At 56.9% G+C, this 24,195-nt stretch overlaps 3 protein-coding genes across 5 annotated transcripts; 1 reads left to right on the forward strand and 2 right to left on the reverse strand.

Annotated features, from left to right (window-relative positions):
- Positions 1 to 277: 277 nt before the first annotated feature.
- On the reverse strand, positions 278 to 8,254 carry RETREG3 (reticulophagy regulator family member 3). The gene is made up of 9 exons (XM_031600584.2): positions 7,998 to 8,254; positions 7,314 to 7,420; positions 6,714 to 6,744; positions 5,432 to 5,558; positions 4,664 to 4,748; positions 4,102 to 4,239; positions 3,528 to 3,607; positions 2,837 to 2,969; positions 278 to 2,197 (listed from the first exon to the last, which is right to left on the reverse strand). Exons 1-9 carry the CDS (start codon positions 8,174 to 8,176, stop codon positions 1,764 to 1,766), a joined length of 1,314 nt encoding a protein of 437 aa, XP_031456444.2. The 5' UTR covers positions 8,177 to 8,254; the 3' UTR covers positions 278 to 1,763.
- Positions 8,255 to 8,306: 52 nt separating this feature from the next.
- Positions 8,307 to 15,842, forward strand: TUBG1 (tubulin gamma 1). 2 transcript variants are annotated; one of them, XM_031600583.2, is made up of 11 exons: positions 8,308 to 8,491; positions 8,654 to 8,766; positions 9,200 to 9,367; positions 9,617 to 9,685; positions 10,894 to 10,973; positions 11,561 to 11,687; positions 12,414 to 12,500; positions 12,741 to 12,890; positions 14,141 to 14,293; positions 14,558 to 14,719; positions 15,149 to 15,842. In XM_031600583.2, exons 1-11 carry the CDS (start codon positions 8,443 to 8,445, stop codon positions 15,344 to 15,346), a joined length of 1,356 nt encoding a protein of 451 aa, XP_031456443.1. In that variant the 5' UTR covers positions 8,308 to 8,442; the 3' UTR covers positions 15,347 to 15,842. The 2 variants fall into 2 exon arrangements, with proteins under 2 accessions (XP_089981395.1, XP_031456443.1); XM_090125269.1 differs by lacking the exon at positions 9,200 to 9,367 and having other exon boundaries at positions 8,307 to 8,491.
- Positions 15,843 to 16,610: 768 nt separating this feature from the next.
- Positions 16,611 to 23,828, reverse strand: PLEKHH3 (pleckstrin homology, MyTH4 and FERM domain containing H3). 2 transcript variants are annotated; one of them, XM_090125268.1, is made up of 13 exons: positions 23,617 to 23,828; positions 21,045 to 21,100; positions 20,364 to 20,452; positions 20,015 to 20,209; positions 19,772 to 19,929; positions 19,573 to 19,696; positions 19,141 to 19,438; positions 18,848 to 19,055; positions 18,556 to 18,683; positions 18,314 to 18,434; positions 17,786 to 18,235; positions 17,517 to 17,708; positions 16,611 to 17,419 (listed from the first exon to the last, which is right to left on the reverse strand). In XM_090125268.1, exons 1-13 carry the CDS (start codon positions 23,761 to 23,763, stop codon positions 17,258 to 17,260), a joined length of 2,328 nt encoding a protein of 775 aa, XP_089981394.1. In that variant the 5' UTR covers positions 23,764 to 23,828; the 3' UTR covers positions 16,611 to 17,257. The 2 variants fall into 2 exon arrangements, with proteins under 2 accessions (XP_089981394.1, XP_031456440.1); XM_031600580.2 differs by having other exon boundaries at positions 18,547 to 18,683.
- Positions 23,829 to 24,195: the final 367 nt, after the last annotated feature.

The following is a 24,195-nucleotide window of genomic DNA, read 5'->3' on the forward strand; positions in this document are numbered from 1 at the left end:
GTGCGGCTCTCTGAGCTCGAACCGAGCGCCCCGGGCCCGCTCTCTGCCAGGCGCACATACGCTGCTCCCAGAACGTTTCCCCAGCGCCACCATTTTTGCACAGCGCCACCTCCCCGCACCCCAGCCCGGTGCCCGTAAGAGCCTCTGAGGCAAAGAAAAAGCAGCAGAGGAAGTTGAGATGGGACAGCCCTCCCCCGGGAGCTGGTGAGACACGAGTGGGACAGAAGGAGCGAGAGGCCCTCCCACAGAACTCAATTATCACAAAATGAAAGAAGAATCCGAAAATGAAACAAGAAACTTTAATTCCACGAGTGAGTGCTGAGTGCATATTCTGTATCACTCAGCTCTGCTAGGGGGTTGTGACAGGCTCTTTACTTCAGATTCCAAAGTAGGCTGACATTTTATCAGATGACAGCTTGTTCTTGCAAGGCCCAAATGCAGATTTATGCTCGTATAAAATAAAGCCTCCACCTCAGTTATAGCTGAAAAAAAACACCTGCTTCCTTAAATCAAGACAGTCCACGCACTGTATGACCAACACCTTCAGCTAAGCAGATTCAGACCAAAAAAAAAAAAAAAAGCACATAGATGGGAGTTTCCCTGAAGAGGTAAATGATCTGTATCCGTTTCTATGGCTTAGAAAAAGCAATGGGAAAGCTCAATGACTCAGAAAGGGCTGGAAAGCTTGGGCACTCCAGCTTCAAGAATGTCTCTCCCCTCGGGGTTGCTGGTTTGTTTAAGTGACCACAACAAGTAGTTCTTCAGTCACTTGTGACTTGAGCTGCTGTCCTCCATTCAACTCCTGCTGGTAGGCTCTAAACTATACAAAGCTGTGAAACAGCAGGATGTCCTGGAAGCCCAGAACAAAACTGGCCAAGCAGGCCAAGTCTGCTTCTTCCATCCTCCAGAAAATCTCTCCCTAGTAGTTCTCTCGGAGGCAGTGTCAAGGGAAACATTGTATTGCTACTGTCCATGCTGAACGTGTTCTGGAATAACACAGGAAGTTTTTAGCAAATTGTTAGTCCATTATTTTAAGAAAGCAACACAAGTACAGCTGCCACATGTAGATGTTCTTTGCAGGATTCTAGTCTTCACAGTAGATGTCTTATTGCCATTAAGTTTCTTACAAAATAGCATCACTAGAAAGCTTGAACTGGAGATGAGTGGCCAATAAGTCACGAACATTTGTGGCTGTACACCATCACATTCACAAGAGGAGAAAGGTGTTTGTTTCTACCCACAGCTGAATATTGCTGGGAGAGACGAACTGGATTTCTGTGCATGTTTTAGGAACAGGGAATGATTGTCTTAAAGACAGAACAGCATTAAGTCCTAGACATTAAGTCTGAGGGGAAACCAATCCCATTCACCTTATCACGTAACAGCCCCAAGATTGGCTTCAAGATTGTTCTCAGTGATGCTAAGTCAGCCTGATTAGTGGTCTCTAGAGTTGCAGACACCAGACTAATTGCCATAGGTGAGGAAATTTGGAGCAAGCAGCATCCTGGCAGGGCAACGCATGAGTGATTGTGGATCAATCACATCAATGCCTTTTCCCTCTGAATTACCAACATAGTTTATTTTAAAAATCCAAGCGAAGCTACAGAGTCACAGGTCAGTTGACTTCTCAGCCAGGACCAGGTGTGTTATCACTCATACTCACACAAGAGACAATCTTGTAAGTAACTGTGCAATGCTTTTTCCTTCCAGGATTCCCCTCCATGATGCACAACAGAAAACCAGAAGGGAAGTGATGTGATTGCTTATTGGCCCCGTGAGCCAGCAGGATCCAGCTGGTTCAGCTCAGACTGATCCAGAAGTTCAAAGTCATCCCCTTCCACATCTGTGTCCAAGTCCAAGCTGGCCGTCCTAAGATAAGTCTTTGCATCTCTGTGGGGATTGTCACTGCGTGAGGAGCCTGGCTGAGTGGTTCCTGACAGTGCAAGTTGTATCATCCCTCTGGTGACAAACCCAGCTATGTTGTTGGTAAGATTATGTACAGATGGCAGCACACCAGCTTCTTCCTGGTAATAAGGGAGATGTACATCTTCTGTTACTTGTGGGCGGTAAGCCAGACTTGGGATTCCAATGCTGGTGTCATCTTCATCATCTAGGCCAGTTGCTTCTGGGTTTATGGAAGGGAAGTCAGGGAGATCCCTAGCAAAAGACTCTTCTGGGTCACTGTGACCATCCAGGTCTAGAAGAGAAGAATGAACACTTCAAATACACAGCACATGCCAAACACCCTGCAGGCAAGGGCAGCACAGCACGCAAAAGCTGGGCCACTACCTCACCAAGACAGACTGTCTCCTTTCATTTCACAGAAGATCAAACTTGCCTTGATCTTTCCCTCGCATAATGATTCTGGATGCTTGCTTACCTCCCAGCTCACTGTCAAGGAATGCAGATGCTGAACAAGACACCTGCCAGGGGAAAGCATCCTCTCGCTCATTCAACAGATAAGCAGAGGGTGCAGAAAGGTCTTAGAATGGAAGAGCTGGCTACATCTATCGCATAATGACATGACCAGAGGGACAGAGTGGTCATAGTGACAAAGGCTATGCTGCAACAGATCTCTGCAAAGACTAGCAGAGCTGGACCTGCCTTTGAAGAACAACCATCATTCCTCTACTAAAATACCACACAAATTACAAAGGAAACTGTACTGGAAAAAAAAAAAACAAAACAGGTAGTTTCATCTCATCCTGGCCAGCAAGACAGAGATCAAGCAGCCAGATCTCAAGGATAGAAGGAAACGTGCATCTTTCCTGCAACCCATCACACTGATTCCTGCTCAGTATTTCATATCTTTGAGAAGCTGACCATTTTCACTCACCTTCTGATCCCTCTGTCAGTGGAGTCTGACCTCTTGAAAGGTTAAACATCCCATTTTCAGTGTATGATACCTCAGCGTCTGAATGTTCCGAGTCAGAGATGGTTAGTTCCTTGGCAACCACAGAGTCATCCAGCTTTGAAATAGAAGATACAATAGAAAACATAAAATACTGGAAATCTTGTTTCTGTGCCTCAAGATAAAACATGCAATCCACTGGCTGCCAGTTAAGCCCAGTCCTCAAGGGACACTGGTATCTGAGGCTCATTTCATGCTTTATTGTCTAGCCTAAGAGACCGTAGGTGGTACAAACAGAACTGTTCATCTCTAGTGCCCATTATCCTCAACAGCCAGCTTGGAAGTAACATTAAGCTGAAGCTTGCAGCTGAGCACCTGAAAGTTCTACCTGATCTCTCCATGTCTAGAGGAGCAAGATTGGAGATAGAGGTTTGAAGGGGAAGACATTTCAGACTTCACCAGTGTATAACACCAGTGTATGTTACAAGGTGTAACATACTTTAACAAGACAGAATAATAAAGAATAATAATAATAAAAGAAGAATATCTTCATCTAATTTTCCATCACAAGGCAGCTGCAACATACTGGATACAGTGCTGTGCACTGCATGACTACACAATGCAGACAGTTTGTTCTTGTTAGCTGAGCTTTCCTGTTTCACAGACACTTTGTTACCTTGGGACAGAAAGCAGCAAGCTCCTCTTCACTGTCACTCCCATCATCCGTACCCTCCTGATTAATGGATCGGCGACGTACTGCCAGAAACAGAGGCAAACTTTATTACTGCTGTTAGGACAGAGGTCTGTTTTGTGCAGAAAACACAGAATTGGCAGACTGGGACGTAACACAGCATACTTTGTCAACACAGCAATATGATCATTTCTGACTTGGGCTGCTGCAGATATTTTGCTGAGATGTTTTGCAGCAACCTTAGCCTGAAAAAAGAGGAAGGACTCAATAGTACTGCAATGCAGAACAAATAGTTCTGTCCGCTGAGAAAAGGCACAGTCCAGCACTATGAACAGCTTACACCTAGTGCTCACTACCTGGCAGATTCCTGTGGAGGCAGAGCTGCCCTGCTTCCCTGCCAAAGCCATTGTAAGTATTTGCTAAAGGCACTGGAATGGCTGCCTTTCGAGACATGCAGCACTATCCCACTCACTCCAAGGACCAGGGGCTTTAGTTGCATGTAGTTTCAGGTATCAAACATCAGTATCTGAAGGGTTAGAAACACACTATGGTAACTTACATTGCTTTTCCCGCTGCTTTGATATCATGTAGCCTCGAACACTGAAATCCAGCCGCTGCAGAGCTGGCTCCAGCTTCATGTACACACGGTGCCCCAGCCTGTGATACACAGCAAGAGGCCACAGCAGGATGAAGAGCACTGAGAGAAGAGGGAATGCTGATTAGAAATTATACAGGGTATTACTTGGCAAATATCTTACCCAATTTGTGAGTCAGTATCACATGCATACAGAATAAAAGATCTGAGCACAGAAGGTGATACTGCAGAAGGCAGTTAGAACGGGTGCAATCATCTCTGCCAGTTTAAGAAAACAGACCATCTCTTCAGTGCTCAGATCTGTAATTAACAAGCACTCAAACATGTTCTGTCTGAACCAGAGACCTTAGAGTCCTGGTCAAGAATCAACATATTCTAGGCAGAATGTATTATTTTAAATTTAAAGCCACTCACACAGGTTTTCCTTGGGAGCAGAAAGCACTATCCCTCAGACATTCAGGTCCTGTATATCTCTACCCCTTTTTCATTTTAAGGTCTGTATTTGGCATAGGGTTCTTCTACTTACACAGCAAATATGAGAGCAGGAGTCCAGGGATATACCGGCCCAGAACAGCCAGGAAAGTAAAGACTCCACATACTAGAAGGCAAAACTGAAGACATGGGAGACAGTGAGTTTCCAAGGTTAAGTGATGGAATTACTCACTTCTTGACCATCTCGCTCTCTGCAGAATTCTATGTAAAGTTCTAACTCTTAACAACAGCAAAGCCTTCCTAGCATTTAGCCACCCCATTCTAGGATTAGACCAGATACAGGAAGCATCTGTTTCAGAGCAATAGGCAGCATACAAAAGCTTCTTGCTTCAGAATATAAGGAGCTTCCAAAGCAGATATGCTAAAAGCAAAGAAGAGGTTGAAGAAGATAGAAGTCTTTCAAGGTGAAGAATACTAGCACAGTTGCAGGTTCCTCTCTGCATGAGTCTCAAAACAAACAAATCTTTCTCAAACTGTTAAAATCCAGTGAGGAGATACATTTGATAGACACCTGAAAAGCTAGAAACCTACAGAAGGTGGGACTGTACTTCCACTTCACTACTACAATCAACATGCCAATACTTGTCAATACTTGTTTTCTCCTCCTTCTTCCATAATCTGCTTTTTCTGCTTTCTATCCCTCTCCAACACTTAATAGTCGTGTCTTTCTGGGAAACTTTCTGTAGCAGTCTCCCATGCTTGGAACATACTCAGTCAGTGCTGAATACCATCACAAAGGGATGCCAGCAGTCAGCAGAATGGACACCAACTATCTAATTTATTAAAATCTATAAATTCTCACCTTGCCAGGGCTTTGCCTCTTGAAAACAAAGAGATTATTTAAGAAGTTGGTCCAAGACACCCATCCTTCAGCCAAATGGTGACACAGTTCTGGCACTCCAAGCAACCGAGGGTGGACATATCCCCAGCTGCAGTAAAGGTAAAAATTCAGAAACAAATATTACTGTACTGACTTCAGCGTAAAAGTCACTTGCTGTGAATACTTGTCTCAGCACTACCTTCTCTTCCCCCCCTAGCTGCCAAGCTCTAGAGATGCAGATCAGCCTGCCTTTCAAAACACCACCTTGCCAAAAGCAGCACTTCTACACCCCACCCAGGCATCTCAGTTCCTCCGTAGCAGCTAAGGAACAGCAATTTGAATCATTCATCCACTGTCTGAGACTGGAGTTTTCATGCTATTGGAGGGAAAGGGCTGTGCAGAAGCAAATCAAGTTAACCCACTTGCTTCCTCTACATCTATTTGGTCAAATGCAACTCCCAAGAATTCAACATGAGGTTTCCAAGCAGCTTTGTGCCTTACTTAACATGTCTGACTACTTCAGAGGCATTATCTTTGGTAAGTTCTAATAGTGTTTCTTAACTGCTAGACACAAGTACTTGAAACTTAAGAAAAACAATCCCTTTTGTATTTGGGCCTCTTGCAAATACAAAAAACAAACAAGCCAAAACAAACAAAAAAAACCCAACAAGGAAGTCATGTGGCAACAGCTTGAGTGATTTAAAAAGGTGTTGAGCATCCAGTATGGCTCAGCAGCATAAGCAGGCAGAAAGGTGTGCCCAGAGATAGAAAGGTGTTATTAGTAAGAGAACACCCTAATGTTTCACAACCCACTATTAATACCGCAGTCAGATCATAACTATGCTCTAACAATTCCTGGGGCATGCCTCTTTAAACATTCCATATCCAGGCTCAGAAGATATATTTATTTATAAGAAATAGTAAAGCAGCAAGTTGTTTTCCTGCTACTGGACAAAAGGAACTGTTTTTAAGACAGCACCTCTAGCTTAGGGGTGGAAGGGGATAGAGCAGCAGAGGTTTTACAGTGCTCAAGCAAGCATTATTGTATGCCAATGTAAAGGCAAAGATTAATGGTTTGGGCAAGTCAAAAACCTGTCACAGCAGAATGACAGAGTCCAGGGCTCCATTCTCCCTCCACTAAGCAGTTTCCTTCTCTCCTTTCATGCCCCCCTTAAAGAAGCCAACATTACAAGCACATGCAGCTAATTATTACATAGTATCACAGCAAAGTACCAAATAGCAGAGAATTCAATTAGTTTCCTACCTCTCATTGTCTAATTCGTCAGGTCTTGTCACTAAAATATTAAGAATAGACACTACGTTAGTTGCAAGGAATTTGCCATAAGAATGCTTAGCTTTGGGGATTTAAGTAAAGCTTTAATGAGCTGGAACATGTCTGAAAAAAGACATTAACTGTTATGAAACAGATGAATCACTCTATAACACATTTTAAACATGTACATGATACAGTACAAGACTGCAAGAGAGCTTCCTTGTTGCCTCCTTGAGCCTCCTATGACATCCTACAAACAGATGCTATAGTCAAGGAGACTTTTTCATTATGCATTAAGAGATCACCAAGTTTCTACCAAGTAAAACACATGGGAGAACTCAGAAGATTACGAGGCAAATGCTAGCACCACAGATGTGAGAAACTCCTATTTTGTATGGGTCCTTATTTGTATGGGTCAGGATTTTCCAGAGTGACTCCAGGAAGCACATGCCCACAATACTCTTGCGCATGCTTCTAGATTCACAAGTAACAAGAAAAGTCCTGGATTCTGCCTGCTGAACTCCAAATGCTGAAGGCAGATCTGAAAACAGTGCTTAATTTTCTGATAATAATTTAAGTGTTGCAACTTACCTCCAACTTCAGGCCAGATTTTGTTCTTCCACTGATCCAGACAAACTACTATTATAAGAGTAAACGCAACCAGGAACACCAATCGGAGAGAAGTCAGAGCAAAGAACCTACGGTGAAGAAATGAACAAATAAGTGACCAGCAAGATCTGTGACATAAGTGAGAAGGGTTTCACAAACCCACTGCAGAACTCACGATAGCTACAGGCAGAGAAAAGCAAGCGGCTGCTTATCAGCCAGCCCGCCCTCGGCGAGCAGCTTATCTCGCAGCACTGCAGACTGCCCCACCGAGCTGGAATTCGCAGCCTGCCCGTCCCCTGCCGCCCCATCGCGCCGTTCACACAGCAGTTCTGTTTTTGCCGAGCGGTTTTACGCTTTAGGATTAGGTGGGAAATGCCGAAAGGGATAACGCTCAAGTAGGCAGCAGCGCTTGCAGGCTCCCTCCCGCGTGCCGACAACCCAACCCGAACTCGCCGGCCCGCAGGTCGGCCCGCACCCCGACCACGAACCGGAGCGCCCCGCCGGAGCTCGCACCGCCCAAACCCGAGAGGCGTCCCGAGCCCCGCGCCGCTTCACCGCGGCGACGCTCCGCCGGAAGCTCCCCGGAGCGGGCGCTGCCCGGCACGGAGAGGCCCCAGGCGGCACGGAGAGGCCCCAGGCGGCCCGGCGCGACCCGCCGCCGCTCACCAGAACAGGCCGTGCGCCGCCGCCCAGCACAGCGCGCTGCGGCCCGGCCGCTCCCACACCAGCGCGGCCTGCGCGGCGCTCAGCAGCCGCTCGTAGGGCCCCAGGCGGCTCCGCAGCGCCGCGCTCAGCTCCTGCACTCGTCGCTGCCGCTCGCCGGGCCGCGCCGCCGCCGCCGCCATGGCTCCTTCCCGGCATCAACATCCGGCCGCCGCCGACATGGCGGCCCCCAGCGCCGGAAGCGGGGCGGCTCCGGGCGCCGCCATCTTGGCAGAGGCGCCGTCACCGCCGTCCGCGAGTGCGCACGCGCGTTTCCAGGGCGCCGCGAGGGGACGGAGGAAGCGGGAGCGGAAGTGCGCCGCGCTCACGCGCAGTGCCGTTGGCGCCGAGTGGGAGACGGCGGCTGAGCAGCGGGAGCGGAGCTGAAAGGAACGGAGCGGCGGGCGGCATGCCGCGGGAGATCATTACCTTACAGCTGGGCCAGTGCGGCAACCAGAGTGAGCGGGCGCCCGAGAGCGGCGACGGGGCCAGGACGGGGCAGCGCGGTCCGGGCGGGGCCGGGATGCTATGGGGACGTGGGCGGGGCCTGGCGAGGGAGGGGGCGGGGCCTGGAGGGGGCGGGGCCTGGAGGCGGGGGTCGCTGACCGCCGTCCCCGCAGTTGGGTTCGAGTTCTGGAAGCAGCTCTGCGCCGAGCACGGCATCAGCCCCGAGGGCATCGTGGAGGAGTTTGCCACTGAGGGTACCGACCGCAAGGACGTCTTCTTCTACCAGGTACCCACGGCTCCCCAGGGCTGCTTCGCGCGTAGCGGAGGCAGCCGCACTGCTGCAGCCCCATTTGGGAATGGGTGGGTGACACCTCGGGCTGTTGCTCGAGTGGCAGATGGAGCCCTGTGCTGCTGCCAGGGCTGTATCCGCACGCTGGTTCCATGTTCTGGATGTGTCACGGGGGCTGGCGGAGGTGGAAGCGTCGGGCTCAGAGTGCTGCAGGCAGTGCATCACCAAACGGCAGCAGGGCTCCCCCACACCCGGCACTCGGGGTGCTCTGGGGCACGCCAGGAAGTGATGGGCAGACAGCACAGAGCGGGCCGCGCCTCCTGCGCCCCGCATCGTGCTTGCTTGTGGCCAGGAGGTGGCATGCTCAGTCACAGTTTCTCTTGTGGTGAGGAGCTATACTGCGTGCTGACCTTACTGCTCCTTGTTAAAGGCAGATGATGAGCACTACATCCCGCGAGCTGTGTTGCTGGACCTGGAGCCCCGAGTCATCCACTCCATCCTGAACTCCCCTTATGCTAACCTCTACAATCCAGAAAACATCTATCTGTCTGAGCATGGAGGTGGAGCCGGGAATAACTGGGCCAGTGGCTTCTCACAGGTAACAGGCCCTGGTGCTCCTGTATATGAACAGAGCAGTTATTGAGGCTTTATTGTGGCCTTTCTCATGTCAGGCTCAGCATGCACTTTCTGCAGAATTCTGTGTCATTCAGCAGAGACATAGGACTGACTGTGGCACCCTGGGTACAGGATCCCAGTGCACATCCAGCTTGGCTTCATGCCCAGCTTGATAAGCTCTGCACTGTTTTCTGTGGGAGATGAACAAATCCTGTTATGGTCTCTATTGCAGGGAGAAAAAATCCATGAAGATATATTTGACATAATAGACAGAGAGGCTGATGGGAGTGACAGTTTGGAAGTAAGTACGTTGGGAGCTTTAGATGCTCCTACCTGGCATTTCAGAGCTGGACTGCTGCTCTGTGAGGTTGAGCTCAGTCCTCCAGTGCATACAGAATGGCTCAGCTTGCTTCTGGGTGCTGATGCAGGCAACGAGTACAGAGGGGAGCTGGGAAAGGGAGATCTTTTCTGTCACTACTACATTTGCCAGGCTTCCCCAGAAGTCATCTTACTATATGCTCAGTGGGGCATTTTTCTGCCCAAAACACCGATGGCATTGGGTACCTCCAACAGAATACAGTCTGCAGGAGGAGTTTCAGGCATTATTGTGCTTTTTTCTTTCTCTGTTCCACCTCCTTCCTATGGCTCTCTCTTTCATCAATTGCAGAAGTGCATGCACTGCCCTTTTGGCTTGTTCTCCAATGAAGGTCTATGTGGGCAAAAGGGAACTGCATGGAAATGAGGCGCTTGGTGCTCCGTGGTGCCTGCAGCAGCAGAGAGAGCCACAGGGTGCCTGTAGAAAAATGCTCAGAGTCAGAGTTGCCCAGTGCTCCAAAATCTACAGATAAACATGGGGAGCTGCAGCTTCATGTTCTCTTTAATTGGATTAAAGAGGCATCGGGGATACCAAAAGCCTGGATAAAGCTTTGGGGTTTCTTTGCCTTGTGCCTTTGGCAGGACCTTGACTACCATCCAGATAAAACCATTTCCTGTATAGAAACAGACAAGGCTCCTTGGTGTTTGTGTCAGGCTGTCACATGGCAACAGGGAAAAGGAAAATACTGTCATAAAATAAGTTGGCAGAAAATCTAATAGCAGATCGTGGGATCTGCAGAAAGCAGGGACTGTCCTAAAGTCAGGTAGAGGGATTTTGGCCTCTGAGAGGAGGTCACAGGGAAAGGGCTGAGAAGATCTGCCTCCATTTAACATGACCATCTGGGTGCTGAGAGCAACATCTGAGCTATTCTGAACTCTCTGTAGTGGAGTGGGAGAACTCCAGGAGGCTCCTGAGCAGTGGTTGTGGCATGTGCAGAGAAGTAGAATCCTCTCACGCTGGAGAAGTGGTGTGATGAGCTTGTGGTTGTCGTTGCAGTCTGGAGGAGCCAGGGCTAATCTCCACGTGCTTTCAGCTCCCTGCTTGCAGCAGTATTGCCATGGGGAGGTTCTCTACTCTGTCTTCTCTTGGGGCTGAATTGGACCTTGAGCTTTCTGCATTCTGCTTCCTTCCAGGGATTTGTGCTTTGCCACTCTATTGCTGGTGGAACAGGCTCTGGGCTGGGCTCTTACCTCCTCGAGAGACTGAATGACAGGTGAGTGTTCAGCCTTATCCCCTTTCTGCACCGCAGTCTGGCCCAGGCTGGGCACCCTGCCAGAGCAGAGAGCTGACTCAGAGCCCAGGCCACCACCCCCACCCAAATACTGTCTTGTGCAATCCCTGGCAAACTGCCCAGGGAAGGGATGGCTCCTAATATGCCTGTGGACTACAGAGGCTCTGAAGCTGGACTTGTGCTGTCCAAGCTGTGCCATCCTTCAGCCATTCTTATCAGGCCTTCTGACACCTCGACTCTACTGTGGAGGGTGGGAGGCTCTGGTTGTACTTCTGAGCTGCCATCCCTGCCTGTTTCAGCTTGCAGCCTCTTGAAAAGGCTTGTAGGCAGCTGTTTAATCAGCTTGTGGATGGCTCAGCCTTGCCTGTAGCTCTGTCTGGCAGCCTGCTCCTGCACTGCTAGAGTAGGCACTGCTGGGACAAATTCTCTCCCTCCCTGGGAGCTGAATCTGGCGTGCAGTGCTGGTGACTCACTGCTGTCTTGAGCCTGGAGACTGAAAAGAGAGCTTGTGGGAGGAGAGCGCTGCCTTGACAATGTTAACCCTTGAGATGGCTGGGCTTTCTCACTAGGTATCCCAAGAAGCTGGTGGAGACCTACTCAGTTTTCCCAAACCAGGATGAGATGAGTGATGTTGTGGTCCAACCGTACAACTCTCTGCTGACACTGAAGAGGCTGACTCAGAATGCTGACTGTGTGGTAAGAGCCCCACTGCATGGCAGCCCAGTAGCACAACCAGCTCCTGTGTAGCAGCCCTGTCCCTGGCACCTCTGAAGTGCAGCCTTTATTGGGGCAGGTACTGCAGCCTCTGAAGCCCCATACACAGCAGCGAGTACATCTCTGTCCAGAAGGTCTGGGCAGATATGGTGGTTCTAGAGACGAGGGCACTGCACTAACCCCTTACAAGCTGTCCTGCTTGGTAGTTCTGCCTCTTGAATCTGGCAGATTCTTCCCACGGCAGCAGTGGGCTAGCTGTGCTTCCTCTGCAGCACTGCCCCACAGCCTTCAGTTCAACTCAATTCCAGCATCCACAGGCCCTAGGCAGGCAAGTCCTAACCAATACTCCTGCTCATCCCTACCACCTTAACTCTGCACATGGCAGGGCAATAACAGCTGTGCCAGTGCTGCTGAAGGTTACTGCGAGGTGCTGGCCCAGAGGCTGTGCTCTCTGGGAGGGCACAGGGGAGCACAGCCAAGTGCTTGCAAGGCAAGAGTTCCCATTGACAGTGTCTGTTACTCTCCACGAATGAGTCAGCTTGTGGTTTCGAGTATCTGCCACCTGCCACAAAGCACTCTGCTGGGCTGCTGCGCTTGGGACTTGTGCTGGGCCAGGCTGTGCAATCCAGTGCCGTCAGACATGTGGTCAGGGCTCCCTCTTCTCTGGCTGCCTCTGAGAGCCTTCACAGAGCTGTTTTCCTCTTGCAGGTGGTTCTAGATAACACAGCCTTGAATCGTATCGCGACAGATCGGCTGCACATTCAAAACCCGTCATTCTCTCAGATCAACCAGCTGGTGAGAAGGGCTCTTCCCTCTGGAGAAGCTGGCACAGGGCTTCCGTGGTGGCCTGGATTTGGTTTGAGCCTGCTCCATAAGCTTGGCACGATGCTGGACAGCCTGGAACTGTGAACGTGGTTCCTCTGCCCTTCTTTAGGGTGTATTCCGTGGGCACACAGCATCCCTTGACCTAGTTTTTTAAAGCAGGCTTTGAATATGCTCTGTGACTACTTGGTGACCCAGTCCTCTTCCTTCCAGGTCTCCACCATCATGTCTGCCAGCACCACTACACTCAGGTATCCCGGGTACATGAACAACGACCTCATCGGTCTGATTGCCTCACTGATTCCCACCCCACGACTGCACTTCCTCATGACGGGGTACACACCGCTCACCACAGACCAGTCGGTAAGGCAGCCTTCTGGGGACTCCTCCTTTTTCCTGAGGGCACCGTGTAACATCCCATCAATCCATAGTCTTGGCATGAGCTGTAATTGCATGTTCCTAATCCCAGATCCATGTGCAGCCACCTCACGTGACAGCTCAAGCACAACATGAATCAGCCACGAGCAGACAGTTGTGCTTGTGCTGGGCTAAATCGTTACTCCAAACATCCTTGGAATGGCTGTGGCAGCTATAGAGGGCCAATGATATTTGATTTGGTAAAAGTTGTCCCTAGAAATGATCAGAACAAGCCCAGTAAAGCACCCCTGCCAGTCCTGTCATTGCAGCGGATCACAAACTCACACCATTTAGGTCAGAAAGCTATTGGTCGTTGCCATGCCATGGCTGAATGTGGTTTCCAGGTGTCAGCTTCTTCACCAGGGTGCACCCAGGGAGGGTCTGGTTACCCTTCACCTGCATCAAACATTGCCAGTAGTGTTCTGCTTGTTCCCAGCCAGTGCCCCCCCCAGCCACAGGGGAGAATGAGGCTGTTCTGTTTTGAGACACTCACCTGCGCTGGCCGTGTCTCAGTTCTGTTAGGAGCTAACAGCTGCTAATCTCCTCTTGTATGCATTTCCTCAGGATGTTACTCAGAGAAGCAAATATGAAAAACTGCTGGCTCTGAAAAGGGTATCAAGTGTGTGTTCTGTCCTCCCAGAGAGGAGTGCGAGGGGGGTTCATCCAGCAACTCAGAGCCGGGCTGCCACACCACCAAGCTGTCCTTGCCTTAGGCACACTCTTTTGGGCACTGGCCCTGGCACCCACTGAGCAGACTGAAGTTATATGAAGTCTATGCCAGCACTTAGAGACTGCTGTGGCTGCCCACTGGCTCAGTGCAGGGTAGTCCTTCTCCCATCTTCCAGCCTTGCTCCTCTTTTCAGAAGTGGAGCAGGACAGATGTGCGATGGCAATATTAAATATTTCCCTTTACTCTGAGCTCAGCTGAGCTTCACCCCCAGCCCTGGCTGCGTTGCTGGATGGGCAGTTCAACTCCCTTGTGGGAGCCTACACCAGTGCTCCAGCTCTCAGCCTGGCTGTGTTTGTGGTGTGACTTTGGGATTTCCCCATCCTGCATGCAGTTTCGCACGTGGCTCCGTCCCAGGGGCAAGGGCTTCTCCTTCCAGCTGCCCTCTGTTCCTGTGTGCATGTTCAGGGCAGCAGCAGGGCAAGGAAGCAGCACACCCACTGCCTCTGACCCCAGCTGATATTTGCAGGTGGCTAGTGTGAGGAAAACCACAGTCCTGGATGTGATGAGAAGACTGCTGCAGCCTAAAAATGTGATGGTGTCCACAGGTCGAGACAGGCAGACCAACCACTGCTATATTGCCATCCTGAACATCATCCAGGGGGAGGTAGATCCCACACAGGTGAGCTCCCGCACGATGCCATTTCAGATGCTGATGGAAATGGTATAAGAATGGCACAGTCACCATGTTCCTGCTTGGAAATCCCAGAGCAAGGCTGAGGGGTGCCTGAGAACTGGCCCCAGGTTGCTCCTGCATGAGGCTGCATGCCACTTGGTGAAGTCCACCTTTCGGAAGCTGTATGCCCTACAGGGAGCAGCTCCTGGGAGTGCCACAGCTGGGCTTTGCCCAGCACCCTGCTATCCTTTGTTGCTCTCACCCCACCAGGTTCACAAGAGTCTGCAGCGGATCCGGGAGAGGAAGCTGGCTAACTTCATTCCCTGGGGTCCTGCCAGCATCCAGGTGGCTTTGTCACGGAAGTCCCCCTACCTGCCCTCGGCACACCGTGTCAGCGGCCTCATGATGGCAAATCACACCAACATCTCCTCGGTGAGCGCCTTCCCTCTGCACCACAGGCAGTACGCTAGGCCCCTGAAGCTGTGGTTCTGACCATTATTTTACAGGCACGTCTTGAGGCTTTCATAAAGCCACAGTGGCCTACAGATGAGGGGTGGGTAGGCAGTCCCAGTTTGCAGCACATCAGGATCTAGGTTTTCTGGACTGGGGTTACATCCATCCATTCTGCATTCTCTGGGCACATCACCATCCCCTGGTGCATAGGGGGCAAGACTCCCCCTGCAGTGGCCAAAAGCAGCCTGAGGAGCACAAGCTGATCCCAAGCATTGGTGGGGTGCAGGTGGCAGCTCCTGCCCTGCAGGCCTGGTGCTGCTTGAAGCCTGACGAGGCAAGGGCCTTCCCCTGGGCTGTGCAGGCACTCTCAGGAGTCCTGTCCTACCTGACTGCTGCGCTGCTCCCCAGCTGTTTGAGCGGACGTGCCGGCAGTACGACAAGCTGCGCAAGCGGGAGGCTTTCCTGGAGCAGTTCCGCAAGGAGGACATCTTCAAGGACAACTTCGATGAGCTGGACAACTCACGGGAGATTGTGCAGCAGCTGATCGATGAGTACCATGCGGCCACGCGCCCCGACTACATCTCCTGGGGCACGCAGGAGCAGTGACCTGGGGACAAAAGGTCTCACGGCCACTGCCACGTGCTGCAGAGCACGGCTCTGCTGCACCCACGCTGAGCACCACTCAGGCCTCCCATAGAGCTGCCGGTGGATGCGCGCGCGCACACACACACACACACACACACACACGCGCGCTCCTCAGCAGTGAGCAGCACTGCCCCTGCAGGCCCTGGGCAGAGGACAGCCTCCACCACACTGCATGCCCTGGCCCAGGATGGGACTGGGGCAGCCGCTCACTATTCTGAGGGATCCTCTTGCCCTGGGAGCACGCGTGCACTTGGAGGAGGGCAAGAGGAGAACCAGGGGCCTGGAGCGGGCCTGGCCCAAAGGTTGGGCCCTGTGGCTGAGGGCTGTGTGTGGCTGAGCCAGTCCTTGCCCTGGGCAGTGTCCTTCTTCCTCCTTTGCCAGATCAGGCCTGGGCCACAGGCTGCATCTATATTTTTGTAGGTTATTTTGCTTTAATAAAGGCTGTTCCTGCACTGACTCTGCCTGCAGCGAGTCCCCACTGCACTGCAGCACCAAGTAGGAGCCCCTGCAGCAGGCAGCATGCTGCTGGGCAAGTGCTACACCAGAGCCAGAAATACAGGCAGGACCTGCAGTGCAGCTGACCAGGACACCTCCCTGCCCAGCCTGCACTGCACACGTGGTGACGGCGTTAATGTTTCACAGGGGTGAGGCCACAGGCAGGAGGACCCCATTGGGGTGCTGTCCCCACCGCTGCAGCCCACAGCAGAGGGATGGCAGTGGTAGGGAGGGCAAGAGGCTGCCAGCACTGCCGGCCCATGCACAGCCAGCTCTGGTGCTGTTCTACACAAGCAAGCATGCCACCCATGACAGCACGGGGTGCGGGGCTTTGCTGGTAGCAGCCCATGCACAGGCAGCCCAAGGTGAGAATTAGCCTTTTCCTCTGACCCTGTGGCACGGAGCAGCAGGCTAAAAATACTCACAGCCATTGCAGCACTGGGCTCCCACGCCCTCTTGGCATGGGCCCCACAGAGGCGCCCGCAGCAGGGACAGTTCCCCCCCAGCTGGGGTGGCAGTGCCAGCGGGTGCCGGGGGAGCTGGACGCAGAGCTGCGGCGCTGTTGACGAAATGCCAAAGGGCAGCACGAGGAGCCACAGAGCCAGCAGCTCCCTGCCCCCAAGGACATGCTGTGCTGTTCCGCCGTGGACAGGGGCACCCAAGCTGAAGCCCAGCTGCCTGCAGGGATCGGTCCCTGCTGCGCATCCCGAGGATGACAGGGGGCTCAGCCTTCCTTTTGTGCATTTATTAAAAAAAAACAAAACAAAAAAAGAAACAACAACAAAACAAACAAAAGCCCCAAAGACAACTGACCAACTTTACAGAGGCAACGTTGTGGGGCCAAGCCCCAGCCGTACCACTCACCCTGCAGCCCCTGGGGTACCCCTGCACTACCAGCCCTGCTACAGGGCACCACATGGGTCCCTAAGGGCAGCTCAGCTAAAAGCCACCCGCAGCTTTCCAGGAAAGGTGGACTCAGCGGACGGACAGACGGACAATGGCAGTGCAGCTGCCCAGCACCCTCTACCCAGGCAAAGCTACCGGGATGAGGACTGGGGCATGGGCAGAACCACCAGGACAGCACAACTGCTGGGGGCAAAGGCACCAGGGACAAGGGACGGGGACAGGCCTGGAGGGCAGTGTGGGGCGCCAGCCGGGGAAACCAGGGCATAGCCACAGCAGGTACCCACAGCACAGCAGCCCCACTGTCCCTCCAGGGAAAGTGCTCAGAGACGTGGGCAAGCAGGCGTCTCGAAATAAATTAAGGAAACAACCAGAAAGGCAATAGTGGATCAGGGAGCACGTGGCACCTGGGTCCATGCTGACCCACCACTTGCTCTCCTTGTGCCATCCACGGAGCATCCTCTGGCTGCCAGGCTAGCTGCTGAAGGAGCCAGCAGGCACCAGGTGCTGCCAGGACCCGGCTGGAGGGCACAGCCCCCGGGGTCGCACTGCAGCATCAGGGCCGAGGGGGCTGGCAGGCAGCTCCTGGGGCTGGCGGGCAAGGTAAGTGTTGAGAAGCCGGGCAATCTCATCCACCTGCGGAGAGGAGGGACGCAGCTGGGTCAGCCTGAAACGTCTGCAGCCCCCAGACAGAACGGACAGACGGATGGATGGGGGGCCGGACACCTCTCACCTGGGAGGTCTCGAAGAGCAGGTCCTGGTCCTCCACAGAGAGGCGGAAGGTGCTGCTATCGGAGGCCCCGAAGGAGGAGATACGGCTGTAGCAGAAGCTGTCCAGGGGCTCCGGTTCCCCCGGCTTATAGAGCGAGACGGCCTTGGCCCCGACGCTCAGCCACAGCCGCTGGGGCCCGGCGCCCACGGGGCTCTGCAGGGAGACGGAGGGCCGTCAGGGCCACCCCTCCCTCCGCGCACGGCGTCCCCACCGCCGCGCCGGGGCCTCACCGCGCGCAGATCCACGTCGAAGAGCGTGGAGCCGAAGCCGGGCCATTCCCGCACCAGCGCCACGTAGGCGGCCATGGCTTCGGGCCGGCCCATGCCCCGCAGCAGCTTCCACTTCTCCACGATGGCAGCCATGGTGCTGGCGCCCTCCTCCCGCAGGCGGCCCCGCAGCCGCAGGTCCCGCTCGGCGCGCCGCTTGGCCGGCGCGCGCCCCCAGAGCCCCCCGGCCAGCAGCCCCGCGCGCAGCCGCGCCCCGCGGCACTTGGGGGGGAGGTCGGCGCGGGGCGGCGCCAGGCGGGCGCGCAGCACGCGAGGCGGGAAAAGCTCCTCCAGGCGCGGGAACGGCGCGCGGGCGGAGAAGTCGCTGTTGAGGCTCTGCAGGCGCAGCGCCGCCAGCGTCTGCAGCGTCTCCTCCGACGTGGGCACGTAACCCCGCAGCACCATCTCGTGAGCCTGCGGGACGCCGGGGTGAGCGGGGCCGGGCCCGGCCGTCCCTCGGCGCGGCCGCCCGCGGCGCGGCCCCGCTCGCACCTGCTCGAAGAGGAGCGCGAACTCCAGGCTGTCCCGCGGCACGCTGTCCGTGTCCAGAAAGCCGTAGTGCTTGAAGCAGAGCCGGCGCGGCGCGTCCTGCCCCCGCTGCTCCGCGGCCAGGCTGCGGGGGAAGGACGGAGCGTCAGCAGCGCCGGGCTCGCGCACGGACGCGGCCCCGCAGCGCCCCCCCCTCGCGGAGCGCCGGCCCCCCGGCAGCGCGGTGGGACATTTACTTTTCAAACCTGGTGAGGACGTCGGCCAGCAGCGTGGAGCTGCCCACGGGCTGCTCGCGGAGCCGGGACTGCTCATAGAGCGCAAAGAGGTTGGGGCTCTGCGACAGCCCCAGGCGCGACACGAGCTCCTGGGCCACCTGGGGCGAGACAAAGGCAACCAACGGTGACTGCGCGTCCCTGGCCGCGGTGCTCAGGACTGCAAAGGGACACAGACAGGTCACGGCCGGCCCCGCGCCAGCCCCCCCCAGCGCCGTCTCCTTCAGCCGCCCCCAGCCCCGCGCGGCGCGGCCGCGGCGCCCACCTCCTCCGCCGTGGTGTGGGAGCTGATGCTCACGCTGCAGGCGGCCACCCCCGGGCAGTGCACGGTGCACACCATCTCCTGCCGCCGCGTCAGCACCAGGATCTCCTCCAGGGATGGCACGCACTCCCGGCCCCGCGTCTTTCCCAGCGCCTCCTGGATGAAGCGGGCGTACTCGGCCATCTCCGAGGCGGGGAAGCGGCTCTCCGTCCTGTGAGGAACACCGGCGGGGTCAGCGCCGCCTCGGGGACTCCGCGCCCTCCCAGCTCCGCGCCCCACGGCTCAGCGGCACTCGCCTGTCCAAGTGGAAGTGCAGGAAGCGCAGGACGGGCGGGGAGGGCAGGAACGTGCAGCTCATGCAGGTGAGCAGCTGCCAGTAGTGCAAGTCGCCCGGCCCGCCCGGCGCCGGTGGCTCCGTGGTCTGCTTCACTAGCTGGCAGTAAATCTCATCCACCAGCGGCGGCAGGTCCAGACAGGTCTGCAGGACGCCCTGGATCAGTGGCACTGGGTCCTGCTGCGACTCCAGCTGCTGCAGAGAGTTAAACAGCTTCACGGCCTCGTCACGCAGCGTGGTGTAGCTGTGAGGACCAGGAGCTGCAGGACAGGAACGGGGATTAAACAGCTGTGTGGGTTTTCCAAAGCGCCTCCCCACCGCCGCAGACGTGATGTGGGAATTCAGACCCAGCCCAGCAGCACGGAACCGCTACGGTACCGCATGCAGCGCTCACCGCTTTGGTCCAGGCTGCCGTAGGGGAAAGGCAGCAGGGGCGCGTAGAGGGGGCTGCTGGTGTAGCGCAGAATGGGGTTGCAGCGGTAGATTTGCTCCAGCACCTCGGGGCTGCCACAGTGCTCCTGCAAGGGTGAGGCGATAGCAGCAGCTGCCACAGGACTGCCCGCTGGGTGCAGCGCCCGCAGCCCTGCGCTCACCTCCACATCGCGCATGAGCAGCTGCGTGGGCGTCTGCACGGGCGCTTTGCTGTCGATCACCTTCTGCACAGCGCACACCCAGCGCACAGCCTCGTGCAAGTGCTCGGTGTACAGGCGGTAGCAGTGCTTCCTGCCAAACACTGTCAGGCTCCAGAACCCTGCGAGGGACACACAGCTCACCTGCCGCCCCTCTGGGTGACAATGCAGGGTGCGAGGGCACAGCCCAGCCCAGGGGCTCCCTACCCGTCTCCTTGTATGTCTGCTTGTCTGGCCACAGCACGGAACAGAGGCTGGTGAGCACCAGGGAGCCCAAACGCTTGGCCCCCCTTTCATTGCTGCTGTAGTAATCCAGGGAGTCGGGCGTCAGCACGAACCAGTACTTGCGAGGCCGCAGCCAGGGGGTCTTCACACCGCCCCGCACCTCCCGTTGCAGCCAGCCTGAGGAGGGGAAGCCTCAGCTCCTGCAGCACCTGCCCAAGTGCTCTGCCCTGTGCCATCCCAGGGCAGCTCAGCCTATCGGGGCACAGTCCTGCCAACCCCGGCTGGGAACCCAGCATCCAAGTGACAGAAGCCCACATGACACTGCACCCACCTTTCACAAGAGCATCGGGGTCCTCCTCCACTGGCCCTGGCCCCTTCTCCACGATGAGACTGCGCATCTCCTCTGACACCAGCAGGGACCTGGGGAACAAGGCAGGACTCAGCCAGATGCCCATGAGAGCATCCCACACAGGGGGAATGGCAGCACCCTGGCAGCAGGGACCTGCGTCCCCAGGGGCTTTGGTCACCCCGCAACTCCGCAGTGGGAACGCAGCAGAGCCATCGGGTGCAGATGACCCTGGCTAAAAATAAGCTGTCTGCAGCTGTGGCCCTGCCAAGGAATTCGGAAAATGAACAACCAGGAAGGAATGCTGGCAGCGGTGTCAGTGCCGCGAGGAAAGGGAGCAGGCAGGCTGCTGGGCCCCAGCACCCCCACTTCCCTGGGCACACAGCAGCCCAGGACAAGGCCCCGTGGGCAGACGCAGCCCTGCAGAGCCCCACAATAGGGTCCTATTGGGTAATCTGCTACAGCTTAGCTGTTTGGCACAGGGGTGTAGATGTGCTTGAGATGTGGCAGACAAGGATGGAGGCTGGCAGTCCTGATTCTGCCATTCCTCCACACCGTGCCTAGCTCCGTGAGCAGGACAGGACGGTGCACACTGGTACCTGCTGGGTACCAGCCCCCGCAGCACGGTGTGAGGGCTGTGATGGGATGTGGCAGGGGGTCACTCACCGCTCCGAGCCACTGCTGGTGCGGGTGGGCTGGCTCAGGCTCACCTCCAGGGATGCCTGCAGAAGAAGGAGAGATATCTCACTCCCCGCTCACTGCCCAGCAGCCCCAAGCCATCTCCCCACAATGACCGCACGTCTCTGGATCCGGAGGGATCGGCTCACATCCCAGGAGCACGCATGGCTGCAGCTAGGGCACCCCTCAGGGCAGCCGCGGGTGCGCTGGCTGTGTATCCTCAGCTCACCCCAGCAGGCTGAATACCGTGCAGAATTGCACAAGGTCAGTGCTGAGTAATACGCTTACGGCACAAAGTCCCATTGTAATGGGGCCGCTGACTTCCTGCCCGCGGCAGTGGGACGCTGAGCAGGGAAGTCCCTGGCCCTGCAGCGGGATGGGGATGGTTCCTCCTTGTGTGACATGACTCCATGTTGATGGAGCCACACACGTGACTGCCCCACGCACATGCTGGGACATGAGGCAGTGTCCCGGTACTGGCCGGCACCACGCCGGGCAGGGTGCAGGGATGTGATGGCACGGGCAGGATGGCCCCAGGAGGTGCACAGGCACTGCTGCCAGCTGCAGCCTGATGGGGGAAGACACAACCAAGTCAGAGCACACTGCAGAACGCCAAGAAAAAGAGACAGCTGCTAAAATTAGCAGTGGGGACAAGCAGCAAGAGCTGCCCCAGGTATTGCCACACCAGGGCAGGATCAGGCACCACTGATCTGTGGCATTAAGGGCACCCACCATGAGCAGAGGCACTTTGTGCACGGGGATGGTGTCACCCAGAGCTGTGCCACCCCTCGGGCGAGGAGGGCTCTGTGTGCTCCTGCATGGCTGGGCCATGGGGATGGTGCCCAGCACCTCTCACGACCCGCAGGACGGCTCCTTCTCAGGGTTATAAATAACCAGAGAGGAGCTGCCACGGCCAGGCCAGGACAGCTGCTCCCACGCTCCCAGGAAGAGGCAGCCACACCACAGGCTGACGGGGACCCCACAGCCACAGGGCGGGCAAAGGGCTCCCCAGGGACTTGGCGTCACAGCCACACTCGCCAAACTCAACCTCCGGAGCCAGCGCAGCCCGTGGGACGCAGGAAGTCCTAGAAGGTTTCTTCTGCTGCTGTGCCCTTGGCACCAGCTCTAATGCCCAGCAGGCCTATCTCCAGCCCTGCCTCCCTACCTCTGCCCTGGAGGTGCTGCTGAAGGTATCCCTTGAGAGCCAGGATCTGCTGCAATGGAGGCACCAGGGCTGTCCACAGCCCTTCACAGTCAGAGCACCCCAACAGCAATGAGATCACACTGCAAACCCCAATGCAGGCCAGAGAGGGGCTGCAGTGAGCTCGGCTGCACCCACCCCCCACACCCCCACCGGGCAGCGATTCAGCCCCGCAGCTCCCAGCCTCCCCCCACTATCCCTCGTGCAGCCTAGCAGGAGGGAAGCATTGGCTTCCGCCGCGCTGCTCCGCTTCCCTGAGCAGAGGAAGCAGCCAGAGCGGGGAGATCTGGAAGGAGAGATGTGCTGGGAGCAGCCCTGCAGCGCTGCCCGGACCCAGGGCTGCGCAGAGCCGATGGGGACCCCTGCACCAACCTCACCCTCGACCGCAGCACAGAGTGGGATCCCGCGCCAGGCTCTGGCTCCACAGCTCTGCCCCGAGAAGCAGGCACGGGAAGCTCCGCTCTCCACCCAGACGCTTCGGGTTTGGCTGCGTCCCTATCACCCCATGGGCGCTCCGGTTCCCCCCGCGCTGCCAGGGCACCGGGAACAGCCCAGGGGGCAGCAGCCAACGCCACGGCGCACGCGGCACCGTAGCGGCGGGTACGGCCCCACAGACAGGAGCCACGGTGCCAGCCCGGCTCGTCCACACGGCCGGAGGCAGCTCGGGCTTTTGGGGCCCGCGGAACGTCCAAGGGTCCACGCGCAGCCCGAAGTAATGGGAACGTGGCGCCCGGCCCCGCGAACTGCGAGAAAAGCAGCCAGGCTGCCTCCCCCAGGGAGGGCGGGAGAGACTCTGCGCCCGGGGACCCCAACCGTCTCCGGCCCGCGCAGAAGCGGACCCCGAACACCGGGCAGACCCGGGCCCCGATCTCTCCACTCGGGCCGACGTCCCCGCCGGCACCGCGGCTCAGTCGCGGGAAGCGCGCGGAGCTCGGCACGAGCCCGGCCCCCGGCGGCCAGCGCTGCCCGTCCCGCTGCCCGCCAGCCCCGGCGGCTCCGATCCCAGCGCCCCGCAGAGGGGACGCGCCAAGGGCAGCCCGGCCCGCGGGCCCCGGCGCACCCCGAGCGAGGGGAGGACGTGCCCGGGCAAGCGGCGGCAAGGAGCGGGGCCGGGCGGCCGCTGCCGGGAACCGCCGGATGCGCTCGCGGCGTCCCGGCCACCGGGCCCGGCTCCGAACCCCCTCGGCGCGGGCGGCCCGCGCGGCGGGTCGGGATCCGGGCCCCGCAGAACCGCGGACCGGGGCCGCGCAGGGAGCGGGGCGGGTGCAGCGCGAAGCAGCGCGGTGCGGGGCGGCCTCGGGCCGAACAGAACCGAACCGCGCGCCGCGACCGCTGGCGTCTGGTGCCGCTCGGACCCACCCGGTCTCCCTGGGCGCGGAGCTCGAAGGACGCCTCCTCCTCGGCCTCGCCGTCCGCCTCCCGCTCCGCCTCGCCGTAGTCCCGCCGCAGCAGCGTGAAGCCCTGCCGGCAGCACAGCAGCCACCAGAGCCCGCCGGGGAACGGCATCGCCCCGCCGGGCCCGGCTCCCTTCCCGCGTCGCGCTCCGGCCGCCGCCGCCGCCGCCCCGGGCGGGCCGGTCCCGCCGCGTCACCGACGTCCGCCAATCGCCGCGCGCGGCCCGGGGCGGAGCGAGGCTCCCGGTACGACGGGGCCGCCGTTTGCGTCATCCGCCGGACGGGGGCGCGCGGCCGAACGGGGCGGCGGTCGACACCGGCACCGCGCGGTGGGCGAGGGCGGCCGTCGTACCGCTTTGCGCCGGGGCTGCGGCGTGGTCCGGCCTTGGCAAAGCAGCGCTCTGCGCCGGGCGGGGAGCCGCGGGGCGCGTGGTGTCGCACAGCGGAGCTGGCAGCGGCACAGACGTGGAGCGCGGCGCCGCGTCCCGTCCCGTCCCGTCCCGTCCCGTCCCGTCCCGTCCCGTCCCGTCCCGTCAGCGCGCCG

The sequence above is a fragment of the Phasianus colchicus genome, chromosome 26 (genome assembly GCF_987193195.1).
Source record: "Phasianus colchicus chromosome 26, bPhaCol1.hap1.1, whole genome shotgun sequence".
NCBI classification, from domain to species: Eukaryota; Metazoa; Chordata; class Aves; order Galliformes; family Phasianidae; genus Phasianus; species Phasianus colchicus.